The 16,703-nt window shown below is 44.0% G+C and overlaps 1 protein-coding gene across 1 annotated transcript in view; it reads left to right on the forward strand.

Annotated features, from left to right (window-relative positions):
- LOC120056735 (serine/threonine-protein kinase DCLK1-like) overlaps positions 1 to 16,703 on the forward strand; it is a 52,958-nt gene that overhangs the window by 19,650 nt on the left and 16,605 nt on the right. The window contains exon 3 of the mRNA XM_039004942.1: positions 14,493 to 14,592. Coding sequence (XP_038860870.1) covers positions 14,493 to 14,592 — 100 coding nt within the window. The remainder of the gene's footprint in view (positions 1 to 14,492; positions 14,593 to 16,703) is intronic.

The following is a 16,703-nucleotide window of genomic DNA, read 5'->3' on the forward strand; positions in this document are numbered from 1 at the left end:
AATCTATTGACCTATCAGTGTAAAGGAATGGGGTTACTTGTGAAATGTACATATGACACCCCAGTCTATATATGACACCCCAGTCTACATATTACACTCCAGTCTACATATGACACCCCAGTCTATTACACCCCAGTCTACATATTACACCCCAGTCTACATATTACACCCCAGTCTACATATGACACCCCAGTCTATTACACCCCAGTCTACATATGACACCACAGTCTACATATTACACCACAGTCTACATATTACACCCCAGTCTACATATTACACCCCGGTCTACATATTACACCCCGGTCTACATATTACACCCCGGTCTACATATTACACCCCAGTCTACATATTAAACCCCAGTCTACATATTACACCCCGGTCTACATATTACACCCCGGTCTACATATTACACCCCAGTCTACATATTACACCCCGGTCTACATATTACACCCCAGTCTACATATTACACCACAGTCTACATATTACACCCCAGTCTACATATTAAACCCCAGTCTATTACACCCCAGTCTACATATTACACCCCAGTCTACATATTACACCACAGTCTACATATTACACCACAGTCTACATATTACACCACAGTCTACATATTACACCCCGGTCTACATATTACACCCCGGTCTACATATTACACCCCGGTCTACATATTACACCCCAGTCTACATATTAAACCCCAGTCTATTACACCCCAGTCTACATATTACATCACAGTCTACATATTACACCCAAGTCTACATATTACATCACAGTCTACATATTACACCCCAGTCTACATATGACACCACAGTCTACATATTACACCCCAGTCTACATATGACACCCCAGTCTACATATTACACCACAGTCGACATATTACATCACAGTCTACATATTACACCCCAGTCTACATATTACACCCCAGTCTATTACACCCCAGTCTACATATTACATCACAGTCTACATATTACACCCCAGTCTACATATTACATCACAGTCTACCTATTACACCACAGTCTACATATTACATCACAGTCTACATATTACACCACAGTCTACATATGACACCCCAGTCTACATATTACACCCCAGTCTACATATTACACCACAGTCTACATATTACACCACAGTCTACATATTACACCCCAGTCTACATATTACACCACAGTCTACATGTTACACCACAGTCTACATATTACATCACAGCCTACATGTTACATTATCTCAATCCCTCATTCTCATTTTCTGTTTGCAGACTCACGGGAGATTCACAGATCTCCCTCAGTACAGTTCTGTTTAGTTCAGTTCTGTTCTGTTCAGATCAGTTCTGTTCTGTAGGGAGTGAAAGGGAGGGACAGAAAGAATGTGTGAGCCGCGATGTGATCAGTAGGTATGAGCATTAGAATATCAGCCCCCCTTTTCTTTCCTATTGACGTCAGTATCATCCAACACTTCCTCTCCCTGCTTCAGTATCATCCAACACTTCCTCTCCCTGCTTCAGTATCATCCAACACTTCCTCTCCCTGCTTCATTATCATCCAACACCTCCTCTCCCTGCTTCAGTATCATCCAACACCTCCTCTCCCTGCTTCATTATCATCCAACACCTCCTCTCCCTGCTTCAGTATCATCCAACACTTCCTCTCCCTGCTTCATTATCATCCAACACCTCCTCTCCCTGCTTCATTATCATCCAACACCTCCTCTCCCTGCTTCATTATCATCCAACACCTCCTCTCCCTGCTTCATTATCATCCAACACCTCCTCTCCCTGCTTCATTATCATCCAACACCTCCTCTCCCTGCTTCATTATCATCCAACACCTCCTCTCCCTGCTTCAGTATCATCCAACACCTCCTCTCCCTGCTTCATTATCATCCAACACCTCCTCTCCCTGCTTCAGTACCAGATCAAATGGCTGTGAAACCAGCCAGAACATATGGCTGTGAAACCAGCCAGAACATATGGCTGTGAAACAAGCCAGAACATATGGCTGTGAAACCAGCCAGAACATATGGCTGTGAAACCAGCCAGAACATATGGCTGTGAAACCAGCCAGAACAAATGGCAATGAAACCAGCCAGACGTATGTGAAACCCGCCAGAACATATGGCTATGAAACCAGCCAGATCATATTGCTGTGAAACCAGCCAGAACATATGGCTATGAAACCAGACAGATAATATGGCTATGAAACCTGCCAGATCAAATGGCTATGAAACCAGCCAGATCAAATGGCTATGAAACCTGCCAGATCAAATGGCTATGAAACCAGCCAGATCAAATGGCTATGAAACCAGCAAGAACAAATGCTATGAAACCAGACAGATAATATGGCTATGAAACCTGCCAGATCAAATGGCTATGAAACCAGCCAGATCAAATGGCTATGAAACCAGCAAGAACAAATGCTATGAAACCAGACAGATAATATGGCTATGAAACCTGCCAGATCAAATGGCTATGAAACCAGCCAGATCAAATGGCTATGAAACCAGCCAAATAATACGGCTGTGAAACCAGCCAGATAATATGGCTATGAAACCTGCCAGATCAAATGGCTAAGAAACCAGCCAGATCAAATGGCTATGAAACCAGCCAGAACATATGGCTATGAAACCAGTCAGATATTATGGCTGTGAAACCAGACAGAACATATGGCTGTGAAACCAGCCAGAAAAGTTAGTTGATGACACATACGGCTGTGAAACCAGACAGAACACATGGCTGTGAAACCAGCCAGAACTTATGGCTGTGTAACCAGCCAGAACATATGGCTGTGAAACCAGCCAGAAAAGTTAGTTGATGACACATACGGCTGTGAATCCAGCCAGAACATATGGCTGTGAAACCAGCCAGAACATAAGGCTGTGAAACCAGCCAGATCATATGGCTGTGAAACCAGCCAGAACATAAGGCTGTGAAACCAGCCAGAACAAATGGCTATGAAACCAGCCAGAACGTACGTGAAACCAGCCAGAACATATGGCTGTGAAACCAGCCAGAACATATGGCTGTGAAACCAGCCAGAACATATTGCTGTGAAACCCCCCAGAACATATGGCTGTGAAACCAGCCAGAACATATTGCTGTGAAACCAGCCAGATCATATTGTTGTGAAACCAGCCAGAACATATGGCTGTGAAACCAGCCAGAACATAAGGCTGTGAAACCAGCCAGATCATATGGCTGTGAAACCAGCCAGATAATATGGCTATGAAACCTGCCAGATCAAATGGCTGTGAAACCAGCCAGAACGTACGTGAAACCCCCCAGAACATATGGCTGTGAAACCAGCCAGATCATACGGCTGTGAAACCAGCCAGATAATATGGCTATGAAACCTGCCAGATCAAATGGCTATGAAACCAGCCAGATTAAATGGCTATGAAACCAGCCAGATCATATGACTGTGAAACCAGCCAGATCAAATGGCTATGAAACCAGCCAGAACATACGGCTGTGAAACCAGACAGATAATATGGCTATGAAACCTGCCAGATCAAATGGCTATGAAACCAGACAGATCAAATGGCTATGAAACCAGCCAGATCATATGGCTATGAAACCAGCCAGATATTATGGCTGTGAAACGAGACAGAACATATGGCTGTGAAACCAGACAGAACATATGGCTGTGAAACCAGCCATTAAAGTTAGTTGATGACACATATGGCTGTGAAACCAGCCAGAACTTATGGCTGTGAAACCAGCCAGAAAAGTAAGTTGATGACACATACGGCTGTGAAACCAGCCAGAACATTTGTCTGTGAAACCAGCCAGAACAAAATGGCTGTGAAACCAGCCAGAACATATGGCTGTGAAACCAGCCAGAACATATGGCTATGAAACCAGCCAGAACATATGGCTGTGAAACCAGCCAGAACATATGGCTATGAAACCAGCCAGAACATATGGCTGTGAAACCAGCCAGAAAAGTTGGTTGATGACACTTACGGCTGTGAATCCAGCCAGAACATATGGCTGTGAAACCAGCCAGAACATATGGCTGTGAAACCAGACAGAACAGTTAGTTGATGACACATGAGGGGTCTAAGTAAACCTGAGATCTGACAGGCAGACAGAAATAGCCGTATAAGCAATGGGAGCGATGAGTGTTTGTTCTCGCCTGCTGATTCAGACGAGTCATGAGCGAGCTGGAGGGAATTAATCACAGTTCTGTCACTGTGTGTCTCCACAGGTATATCTCCTGTCACTGTGTCTCCACAGTTAGTGTCTCCACAGTTACTGTCTCCACATTCAGTGTCTCCACATTCAGTGTCTCCACAGTTAGTGTCTCCACAGTTAGTGTCTCCACAGTTAGTGTCTCCACAGTTAGTATCTCCACAGATAGTGTCTCCACAGTTAGTGTCTCCACAGTTAGTGTCTCCACAGTTAGTGTCTCCACATTTAGTGTCTCCACAGTTAGTGTCTCCACAGTTAGTGTCTCCACAGTTAGTGTCTCTCCACATTGAGTGTCTCCACAGTGTGGGTCTCCACAGGTAGTATCTCCACATTTAGTGTCTCCACAGTTAATGTCTCCACAGTGTGTCTCCACAGTTAGTGTCTCCACAGTTAGTATCTCCACATTTAGTATCTCCACATTTAGTGTCTCCACATTTAGTGTCTCCACAGTTAATGTCTCCACAGTGTGTCTCCACAGTTAGTGTCTCCACAGTTAGTGTCTCTCCACATTGAGTGTCTCCACAGTGTGGGTCTCCACAGGTATATCTCTAAGGCAGGTCTTCTCCTCCACTTGTTGAACTTTTCCTCATCTCCTTGTTTATCTCCTTTTGCTTCTTTCTGCTCTAAAGCTCAACTCCACATATCATAGTACACTTAGCTAGCTAAGACTCTAGATAAGACTCCTGTTAGGTGTTCTGTCCACCCTAGATAAGACTCCATTTCTGTTTATCTGTTTATCACTATCTCTATCATTCTCTCTCTCTCTCTCTCTCTCCTTTCTGGTATCTTGCTCTTCTTAAACAACAACCTCCACAACAGCAGTAGTGTTTAACTAATCAGGAACAGTCTCCCCAGTCTTTATCCAATCACAGGCTGTTAATTAGACGTAATGACCTTTCCCAGCAGACCTAGTGTTGATCACTGTTATTAACCTGTCTAGCCCCGGGGTTCCGCTAGCGGAACCCCCCCCCACATTCCACTGAAAAGGCAGAGCGCGAAATTCAAAAAATATTTTTTAGAAATATTTTACTTTCACACATTAACAAGTCCAATACAGCAAATGAAAGATAAACATCTTGTGAATCCAGTCAACATGTCCGATTTTTAAAATGTTTTACAGCGAAAACACCACGTATATTTATGTTAGCTCACCACCAAATACAAAAAAGCACAGACATTTCTTTCACAGCACAGGTAGCATGCACAAAGCCAACCTAACTAACTAAGAACCAACCAAACTAACCAAGAAACAACTTCATCAGATGACAGTCTTATAACATGTTATACAATAAATCTATGTTTTGTTCGAAAAATTTGCATATTTGAGGTATAAATCATAGTTTTACATTGCAGCTACCATCACAGCTACCATCACAAATAGCACCGAAGCAGCCAGAGTAATTATAGAGACCAACGTGAAATACCTAAATAGTCATCATAAAACATTTATGAAAAATACATGGTGTACAGCAAATGAAAGACTCTTGTGAATCCAGCCAATATTTCAGATTTTTTAAAGTGTTTTTACAGCGAAAACACAATATAGCATTATATTAGCTTACCACAATAGCCAAAAAAACAACCCATTTATCAGCAGCAAAAGTTAGCGATCGCAAAAAAACTGCAAAAGATATATAATTTTTGACTAACCTTGAAAAGCTTCATCAGATGACAGTCCTATAACATCAGGTTATACATACACTTATGTTTTGTTCGAAAATGTGCATATTTAGAGCTGAAATCCGTGGTTATACATTGTGAAAACGTAGCAACTATTTTCCAGAATCTCCGGATATATTTCTGACACTCACCTATTCTGACCAAATAACTATTCATAAACATAACTAAAAAATACTTGTTGTACAGCAAATGATAGATACACTAGTTCTTAATGCAATCGCCGTATTAGAATTCTAAAAATAACTTTAGTACGACATACAGCTTACGTTAAAGCGAGACAGCGCCCAAAATAAGAGCGGAATATACGTCTAAACATTTTCGACAGAAATACGAAATAACATCATAAATGGGTCCTACTTTTGCTGAGCTTCCATCAGAATCTTGTACAAGGGGTCCTTTGTCCAGAATAATCGTTGTTTGGATTTAGAATGTCCTCTTCTCCTGTCGAATTAGCAATCAAAACTAGCCAAGTGGCGCGAAGCTGTCCATCGTCACCAAACGCAGAGAACGGAACACGCCAAAACTCCCGAAAAACTTTCAATAATCTGATAAAACTATATTGAAAAAACATACTTTACGATGATATTATCACATTTATCAAATAAAATCAAAGCCGGAGATATTAGCAGTCTATAACGAAAGCTTTTCAGAAGCCAATACTGATGTCCTTCCCGCGCCTTCCTGAACAAAGGAAATTGGGGACATGTCATTCCAAGACCTCTCTTTTAACCATAGATATACCTAGAAACCCCATTTCACCTCTCATAGCCTATTGACATCTAGTGGAAGGCGTATGAAGTGCATGTATACTAATAGATTTCAAGCAAATTAATAGGGAGGCCCTGGAACAGAGCCTCGATTTCAGATTTTTCACTTTCTGACAGGAAGTTTGCTGCAAAATGAGTTCTGTTTTACTCACAGATATAATTCAAACGGTTTTAGAAACTTGAGAGTGTTTTCTATCCAATAGTAATAATAATATGCATATTGTACGAGCAAGAATAGAGTACGAGGCCGTTTAAATTGGGCACGATTTTTTCCCAAAGTGAAAATAGCGCCCTCTATCCTCAACAGGTTTTAAACCATCAGCACAGAGACTCACAACACTCAAAACATGGCTGTCTCTGGCTTTGTGTGTGTGTGTGTGTGTGTGTGTGTGTGTGTGTGTGTGTGTGTGTGTGTGTGTGTGTGTGTGTGTGTGTGTGTGTGTGTGTGTGTGTGTGTGTGTGTGTGTGTGTGCTTCATGTCTGTCTGTCTGTCTGTCTGTCTGTCTGTCTGTCTGTCTGTCTGTCTGTCTGTCTGTCTGTCTGTCTGTCTGTTTCTATATCTCCCTGTCTCAGGCTGTGAGTGTGAAGATGTGCAGTATGATGTGTATCCACCTAGCTACCAGAACCCAGTCAGTAACCACCTAGCTACCAGAACCCAGTCAGTATCCACCTAGCTACCAGAACCCAGTTAGTATCCACCTAGCTACCAGAACCCAGTCAGTAACCACCTAGCTACCAGAACCCAGTCAGTATCCACCTAGCTACCAGAACCCAGTCAGTAACCACCTAGCTACCAGAATCCAGTCAGTATCCACCTGGCTACCAGAACCCAGTCAGTAACCACCTAGCTACCAGAACCCAGTCAGTACCCACCTAGCTATCAGAACCCAGTCAGTATCCACCTAGCTACCAGAACCCAGTCAGTAACCACCTAGCTATCAGAACCCAGTCAGTATCCACCTAGCTACCAGAACCCAGTCAGTACCCACCTAGCTACCAGAACCCAGTCAGTAACCACCTTAGTTTAGGACAGGGATGGGCAACTGGAGGCCCACGGACCAATGTGTATATATTTTTTCACAAAATAAATCAAATTATTTTTATTAAAACATTTTAGGAACTCAGTCAGGGTGTCAACTTACTGTTGAAGTGATAGAATAATATAATACACAAGGTAACATTTCAAAATGTGGTTGTACAATAGCAGTCACTCAATTAGCCCGTGTCAACTACATTTTTTAAACATTTGTAAATTAGTCTGGCTGCCAGCTATCTAAAGCTGGGCCCATCAGTTATCATAATAAAAACTGCAAACATTTGCTTCCACCCTGTGGCAAAATGTGTAGATTTGCATGAAATTAGTAATAAAACAGCAACATTTTCATGGAAATGTGTGCGCAATTGCAGGAAATGAACTTTAAAAAATATATGTCTTCGTTATCACCCGGGGGTGGGGGGGGGGGGGGGTGGTATGACGAGCCACTGTGGCCCCTCATGATGAGTTCTGTTTTTTTTTGTGGCCCCCACTCCCATCCAAGAATAGTATACTGTGCTATCAGTGGTGTAGACTGGAAGTACTTCTCAGGCCACTGCAGTTCAGAGTTGCTCCTCTAGATGGAGCTGTCAGAGCAGGTCTCGAGCGTCCCCAGAGGAATCTGAGAGAGAATGAATCTGGCATGGAAGTACATCTCAGGCCACTGCAGTTCAGAGTTCCTCCTCTAGATGGAGCAGTCAGAGCAGGTCTCGAGCGTCTCTCTCAGAGACAGAGGAACTGGGTTTGCTTGTTTTACTATGCTCTAATGACGGTCTGCCTGTCTGTCTGTTAAACCGCCGATGCAGTTCAGATTCTAGATGGTGGAATCTGAGAGAGAATGAATCTGGCCTCCTGAAAAGACAGTTCAGATTCTAGATGGTGGAATCTGAGAGAGAATGAATCTGGAATCTTTCTGAAAAGACAGAAAAGCATAGGTTCTCTAAAGCTGCAGTTCGTGCCCTATGCCCTATAATAGTGCACTACTTTCAGGCCCTATTTCTTTGCATTTGGTTCTGGCTAAAACTGTTGCACACTGTCCAGTGAATAGGCTGTTATTTCACCCTGTTGCCCCCTGTTGTCTCTAAAGAGTGTGATGAGCACAGCAACTGTAGCGGATGGAAAAATCCTATTCTCTCTCTCTCTTTCTCTCTTTCTCTCTCTCTCTCTCTCTCTCTCTCTCTCTCTCTCTCTCTCTCTCTCTTTCTCTCTCTCTCTCTCTCTCTCTCTCTCTCTCTCTCTCTCTCTCTCTCTCTCTCCCTCTCTCTCTTTCTCTCTCTCTCTCTCTCTCTCTCTCTCTCTCTCTCCCCCCCCCCCCCCTCTCTCTCTCTCTCTCTCTCTCTCTCTCTCTCTCTCTCATCTATCTCTCTCTCTCTCTGTCTCTCTCCCATCTCTCTCTCTCTCTCCTCCCTTGCCTCTTTCTGTCTCTGTCAATTCAATTCAATTCAATTCAAGAGGCTTTATTGGCATGTGAAACATGTGTTAACATTGCCAAAGCAAGTGAGGTAGACAATACACAAAAGTGAAACAAACAATACAAATTAACAGTAAACATTACACATACAAAAGTTTCAAAACAATAAAGACATTACAAATGTCATATTATATATATACAGTGTTGTAACAATGTACAAATGGTTAAAGCACACAAGTTAAAATAAATAAGCATAAATATGGGTTGTATTTACAATGGTGTTTGTTCTTCACTGGTTGCCCTTTTCTTGTGACAACAGGTCACAAATCTTGCTGCTGTGATGGCACACTGTGGAATTTCACCCAGTAGATATGGGAGTTTATCAAAATCGGGTTTGTTTTCGAATTCTTTGTGGATCTGTGTAATCTGAGGGAAATATGTGTCTCTAATATGGTCATACATTTGGGCAGGAGGTTAGGAAGTGCAGCTCAGTTTCCACCTCATTTTGTGGGCAGTGTGCACATAGCCTGTCTTCTCTTGGGAGCCAGGTCTGCCTACGGCGGCCTTTCTCAATAGCAAGGCTATGCTCATTGAGTCTGTACATAGTCAAAGCTTTCCTTAATTTTGGGTCAGTCACAGTGGTCAGGTATTCTGCCACTGTGTACTCTCTGTTTAGGACCAACTAGCATTCTAGTTTGCTGTTTTTTTGTAAATTCTTTCCAATGTGTCAAGTAATTATCTTGTTGATTTGGTTGGGTATGATTTGGTTGGGTCTAATTGTGTTGCTGTCCTGGGGCTCTCTCCTCCCTCTCTCTGTCTCATCTCTCCCTCTCTCTCTGTCTCATCTCTCCCTCTCTCTCTGTCTCATCTCTCCCTCTCCCTCTGTCTCATCTCTCCCTCTCCCTCTGTCTCATCTCTCCCTCTCCCTCTGTCTCATCTCTCCCTCTCCCTCTGTCTCATCTCTCCCTCTCTCTCTGTCTCATCTGTCTCATCCACGGCTGTCCGTGGTGCTGAATCTACTGCTGTCTCTACTGTGGCTGGCTCTACATGTCCCTGGGCCTGGAAATGATTGATTTCCCCCTCCAGGATGGAGAAGCTGTCTTCATTAAAGTATGGGGATTCTAGTGGGGGGATATAGGTAGCACACAGGAGGACATTTTTCTCTGTTAAGATAATTTCCTTTTGAATTTCTAGCCAAATGTAAAATGTTCCTGTTTTGATTAATTTAATGGAGTGAGTTAGGTCTGCTCTATACCAAATTAGCATTCCCCCTGAGTCCCTTCCCTGTTTCACACCTGGTAGTTTGGTGGATGGGACTACCAGCTCTCTGTAACCTAGAGGGCAACCAGTGGGTCCGTCTCCTCTATACCATGTTTCTTGCAGGATGACAATGTCTGCATTACCGATTTCTTTGGTGAAGTCCGGGTTCCTGCTCTTTAGGCCAAAGGCAGATGACCTCAGGCCTTGGATATTCCAGGATGATATAGTGAAGGCTTTTTGTTCCATAAAGTGTCCAATGTTGTTGGTCGTGGTTTGGCCTCAGGCCAGTAAGTGTGAGCAGAGCCTGCTGAGCATCTGGTACATGCCGTTGGCTTGGGCGAGTGTAAGAGTGGGGGTTGGGCCTGTTTGCCCGCTCACTACCTGGGCGTATGTGTGACTTCCATGTTGATGCCCTCTTTGCGGGGGTGGGGTGCATGGGGTGGGCAGGAGTGGCATAGGTCTGATCTGAGGGGGCCTAAATTGGGTGTGGGCATGGTTGATGTGGGGGAGTGTTGATTGGTTGGGGTGGGGGTGTGGATGTGTCTGGGGGTGCTGTGGTCTGGATGTAAGTCCTCTTGGCGTGGGTCCTCTATGTGTAGGTCCAGGGGGGGGTCCTGAAGGTCTTGGAGGGTGTCTCGCTGGTCTGGGTGGGGTGTCTATTGATCTGTTGCTCCTGTGTGAAGTGTTGGGGCTGCGTTTGAGAGCGATGTCCTTTAGAGTCCGGGCAAAGGTGGGCACTGCTGCCTTGTAGAGGTGGACCTGGTCATAGAGGCTGTTCAGGTCCAGGGTGGAGTGGTGGGCCAGAAAGACATTTGGTTTTGAGGCACAGTCACGGGAAATGCTTGCGTTTACCCGCTGTATTGTAGCAGGGTGGAAGTCTTTTCGTGGTAGCAGGGTGGAGATAACCACTTGTGCGTTGGGGAAAGTAGAAGAAGCTTTTTCAATCACTCCCTTCAGTGCTGTGGCCACCCTTTCCTGCTGTGCTCTCAGGTCGTTTGTGCCTGTGTGTATTATTATGTGGCTGGGTGAGCCTAGTTTGTCCTCAGACAGAAGGTCTAGGGCGCGCTGGGTGTTTGGACACCAGAGTTTAGACACACTGTGTTTGGGAAAAAGTTTTTTTTCTTCTATACATTTCCCATTTGAGTCCATAAGGAGGACAATCTGTGTCTTGTGTTTGTCCTCAGTGGGTGTGGGGGGGTTGTCAGGAGGGCTATCAGGGTGGCTGACAGGGGGGGTGCTCCTCTCTCTGTCTCCTCTCTCCCTCTCCCTCTGTCTCATCTCTCCCTCTCTCTCTGTCTCATATCTCCCTCTCTCTCTGTCTCATCTCTCCCTCTCTCTCTGTCTCATCTCTCCCTCTGTCTCATCTCTCCCTCTCTCTCTGTCTCATCTCTCCCTCTCTCTCTGTCTCATCTCTCCCTCTCTCTCTGTCTCCTCTCTCTGTCTCCTCTCTCACCCTCTCTCTGTCTCCTCTCTCCCTCTCTCTCTGTCTCCTCTCTCACTCTCTCTCTGTCTCATCTCTCCCTCTCCCTCTGTCTCATCTCTCCCTCTCTCTCTGTCTCATCTCTCCCTCTCTCTCTGTCTCATCTCTCCCTCTCTCTCTGTCTCATCTCTCCCTCTCCCTCTGTCTCATCTCTCCCTCTCCCTCTGTCTCATCTCTCCCTCTCTCTCTGTCTCATCTCTCCCTCTCTCTCTGTCTCCTCTCTCTGTCTCCTCTCTCACCCTCTCTCTGTCTCCTCTCACCCTCTCTCTCTCTGTCTCCTCTCTCCCTCTCTCTCTCTGTCTCATCTCTCCCTCTCCCTCTGTCTCATCTCTCCCTCTCCCTCTGTCTCATCTCTCCCTCTCTCTCTGTCTCATCTCTCCCTCTCTCTCTGTCTCATATCTCCCTCTCTCTCTGTCTCATCTCTCCCTCTCCCTCTGTCTCATCTCTCCCTCTCTCTCTGTCTCATCTCTCCCTCTCTCTCTGTCTCCTCTCTCTGTTTCCTCTCTCACCCTCTCTCTGTCTCCTCTCTCACCCTCTCTCTGTCTCATCTCTCCCTCTCTCTCTGTCTCATCTCTCCCTCTCTCTCTGTCTCCTCTCTCACCCTCTCTCTGTCTCATCTCTCCCTCTCTCTCTGTCTCATCTCTCCCTCTCTCTCTGTCTCATCTCTCCCTCTCTCTCTGTCTCATCTCTCCCTCTCTCTCTGTCTCATCTCTCCCTCTCTCTCTGTCTCCTCTCTCTGTCTCCTCTCTCACCCTCTCTCTGTCTCCTCTCTCCCTCTCTCTCTGTCTCATCTCTCCCCCTCTCTCTGTCTCCTCTGTCCTCCTCTCTCTGTCTCCTCTCTCTCTTTCTCCTCCCTCCCCCTCTCTCTGTCTCCTTTCTCCCCCTCTCGCTGTCTCATCTCTCCCTCTCTCTCTCTGTCTCATCTCTCCATTTCTCTGTCTCATCTCTCCATTTCTCTGTCTCATCTCTCCCTCTCTTCTCCCCCTTCCTCTTACTTTTGGGTTGTTTCTGTGTTCCTTTGTTAAAATATCTAATCAAATCCTGTTTGCTTCAGTGTTTCTGGTGCTTTCAGAGCTGCTTCTAGGGGGATTGTCTGTTAAATATCTAGGAATGAGCTGCTTCTAGGGGGATTGTCTGTTACAGTACTACTAACTACAGTATTACAGTACTACTAACTACAGTATTACAATACTACTAACTACAGTACTACTAACTACAGTAGTACAGTACTACCAACTACAGTACTACAGTACTACCAACTACAGTATTACAGTACTACTAACTACAGTAGTACAGTACTACTAACTACAGTACTACAGTACTACCAACTACAGTATTACAGTACTACTAACTACAGTATTAGGGTACTACTAACTACAGTATTACAGTACTACTAACTACAGTATTACAATACTACTAACTACAGTACTACTAACTACAGTAGTACAGTACTACCAACTACAGTACTACAGTACTACCAACTACAGTATTACAGTACTACTAACTACAGTATTACAGTACTACTAACTACAGTATTACAGTACTACCAACTACAGTATTACAGTACTACCAACTACAGTATTACAGTACTACCAACTACAGTATTACAGTACTACCAACTACAGTATTACAGTACTACCAACTACAGTATTACAGTACTACTACAGAGACACACACACACACACACACAGACACACACACACAGACACAGAGACACACACACACACACACACACACACACACACACACACACACACACACACACACACACACACACACACACACAGAGAGACACACACACACACACACACACACACACACACACACACACACACACACACACACACACACACACACACACACACACACACACACACACACACACACACACACACACACACACACACACACACAGGGGTGAGTCACCCGGGGGGAGGTCACAACCCCTCTCTTCTATGAGAACAGAGAACAGCCAACTACATGGGCTGTCCGTGGTGCTGAATCTACTGCTGTCTCTACTGTGGCTGGCTCTACTTCTATGAGAACAGAGAACAGCCAACTACATGGGCTGTCCGTGGTGCTGAATCTACTGCTGTCTCTACTGTGGCTGGCTCTACTTCTATGAGAACAGAGAACAGCCAACGACATGGGCTGTCCGTGGTGCTGAATCTACTGCTGTCTCTACTGTGGCTGGCTCTACTTCTATGAGAACAGAGAACAGCCAACTACATGGGCTGTCCGTGGTGCTGAATCTACTGCTGTCTCTACTGTGGCTGGCTCTACTTGTGTATCTGTGTGTGCATTTAACCTCTAACCCCCCAGTCTGCATTTAACCTCTAACCCCCCAGTCTGCATTTAACCTCTAACCCCCCAGTCTGCATTTAACCTCTAACCCCCCAGTCTGCATTTAACCTCTAACCCCAAGTCTGCATTTAACCTCTAACCCCAAGTCTGCATTTAACCTCTAACCCTCCAGTCTGTATATGACCTCTAACCCTCCAGTCTGTATATGACCTCTAACCCTCCAGTCTGTATATGACTTCTAACCCTCCAGTCTGCATTTAACCTCTAACCCCACAGTCTGCATTTAACCTCTAACCCCCCCAGTCTGCATTTAACCTCTAACCCTCCAGTCTGTATATGACCTCTAACCCTCCCATCTCTGTGTGTTCCTCCAGGTGACGTGTCTCCAGGACTTCTTCGGTGACGAGGACATCTTCGTAGCGTGTGGACCGGAGAAATACCGTTACCAAGATGACTTCCAGCTGGAGGAGAGCGGTGAGATACCGTTACTTCCTGTGTGTGTGTATCCTGTCTCTGTCTCTCTGTTAGCCAGCCTTCTCTTATCAACCCAGTCTGTGTCTGTCTCTATAGTAAGTTCCCAGGACCTGAGTGGTTTATGGTGCTCTTAATCTCTCCTGGACAGATCTACACTGTCAAAAATGATTTAGATGGTTAGTAAATTATACTTGAAAATACAATTATTTTGACATAAGAAAATGTAGTTGTCATCTTTACTTGAATATAATTAGTATAATTAGTATATTCAAACAAGCTTATTTTGTTCCCTTCCACTTAAGGTAAATCTAAACAACTATGTTTGTGTAAAAACAACGACAAGGAACATTGTGTTAAACTTAACAAATTGTCATAATATTTCCTTTCAATTTCAAGTTCTTCCAACAACTGCCATGTCAATGAATCAATCAAATGTATTTATAAAGTCCTTCTTACATCAGCTGATGTCACAAAGTGCTGTACAGAAACCCAGCCTGAAACCCCAAACAGCAAGCAATGCAGGTCTAGAAGCACGGTGGCTAGGAAAAACTCCCTAGAAAGGCCAGAACCTAGGAAGAAACCTAGAGAGGAACCAGGCTCTGAGGGGTGGCCAGTCCTCTTCTGGCTGTGCCGGGTGGAGATTATAACATGATGTTTTCTCTGTTTTCAGAGGATTGTGGGTAAATTATCAGATTTTTTTTTTTAACTTTACGATACTTTTACACAATGTTTTATTCATATTTGAAGATCGAAAAAGCACGTTTCTATATTAGTATCAAATAGTTTGTTAAGTTAATGAATCACGATGAACCGTCGGACAAATTGACGTTCGATGATGAAACCACCTATTCTCACCTTTCCTCCGATCATGCAGCTTCTTCTCCAGTTAGTGGAAAGAGCACTGCGTTTAACAATTCCTGCTGAAGTGGATAAAAAAAAAAAGTAAAGTAATGAAATACATAAAGCCATATTTAACACGAGGACATGGTCAGTGAAAGTAACAAAACAGAAAGATTAAGCAGATGTTATGTACAATAACAGTTAGGATTGGATCAAATTAAATGGGATCTTAGACGTGGTTTTCATGCTGGACTTGATATATGAGTGTTTATAAAGCACTAAAAAAGTACTGTATATTATAGGTAAAAATGCATCATGTTTAAATACTCAAAAATCTGAGGCAAATAGTTGTCTACATTTTTGTAAGAGGAACTAACACAAAATATTTTTTCAGTGTACGTAACCGATACCGTAGAATCTGTCAGGAATGGAATGCGGGGGGCTAATGATCAGCAGCAGTTACGGTGTTTGGGTTTTCCCTTACTGGGTATTTGGACAAATCCCGATTTCGTAGGTGTTGGCATCTTTCACATTTTTGAAGGGGACATTTGGCCTGTTAAATTTGCCTGGTGGTGCTCCATGTTCCGGTTCCCATCCTAATCGTAGCGTCTCTTAATCCCTTTTCATCCATTTTCAAAAAGCAAACAGTAATATCTCTCCCTCCCTCTCTCATTTCATGTCCTCTTTCTTTCTCTCTCTTTGTTCCTCTCCCTCCCCCTCTTCCCTCCAAGAAAGTATCATCCCACAGGTCACTAGTTATTCCCCATCTCTTTCATCTTCTCTTATTTTGTCTCATTCCTCCGTCCCTCCTCAGAAAACCTGAGCCTACACCTCCACTATGGTGAATCACTAAAACAATACAGAAATGCACTACGGAAAAAGAAGGAACAGCACGTCAGAAATCAGCTCAATGTAACTGAAGAATCCATTGACTCACCATTTCTGGGAAAATTGGAAAACACTAAACAAACAACAACACAAATAATTATCTATTCAAAATGGAGATGTGTGGATAAACCACTTCTCCAATCTTTTTGGCTCTATAACAAAGAACAAACAGCAAAAACATATACATGATCAAATACAAATCTTAGAATCACCTACTAAAGACTACCAGAACCCACTGGATTCTCCAATTACATTGAATGAACAACAGGACAAAATACAAACCTTCCAGCCTAAAATGGCCTGTGGTGTTGATGGTATCCTCAATGAAATTATAAAATATCCACACCACAAATTCCAATTGGCTACACTAAAACTCTTTAACA

This window comes from Salvelinus namaycush, chromosome 12, assembly GCF_016432855.1.
Source record: "Salvelinus namaycush isolate Seneca chromosome 12, SaNama_1.0, whole genome shotgun sequence".
NCBI lineage: Eukaryota > Metazoa > Chordata > Actinopteri > Salmoniformes > Salmonidae > Salvelinus > Salvelinus namaycush.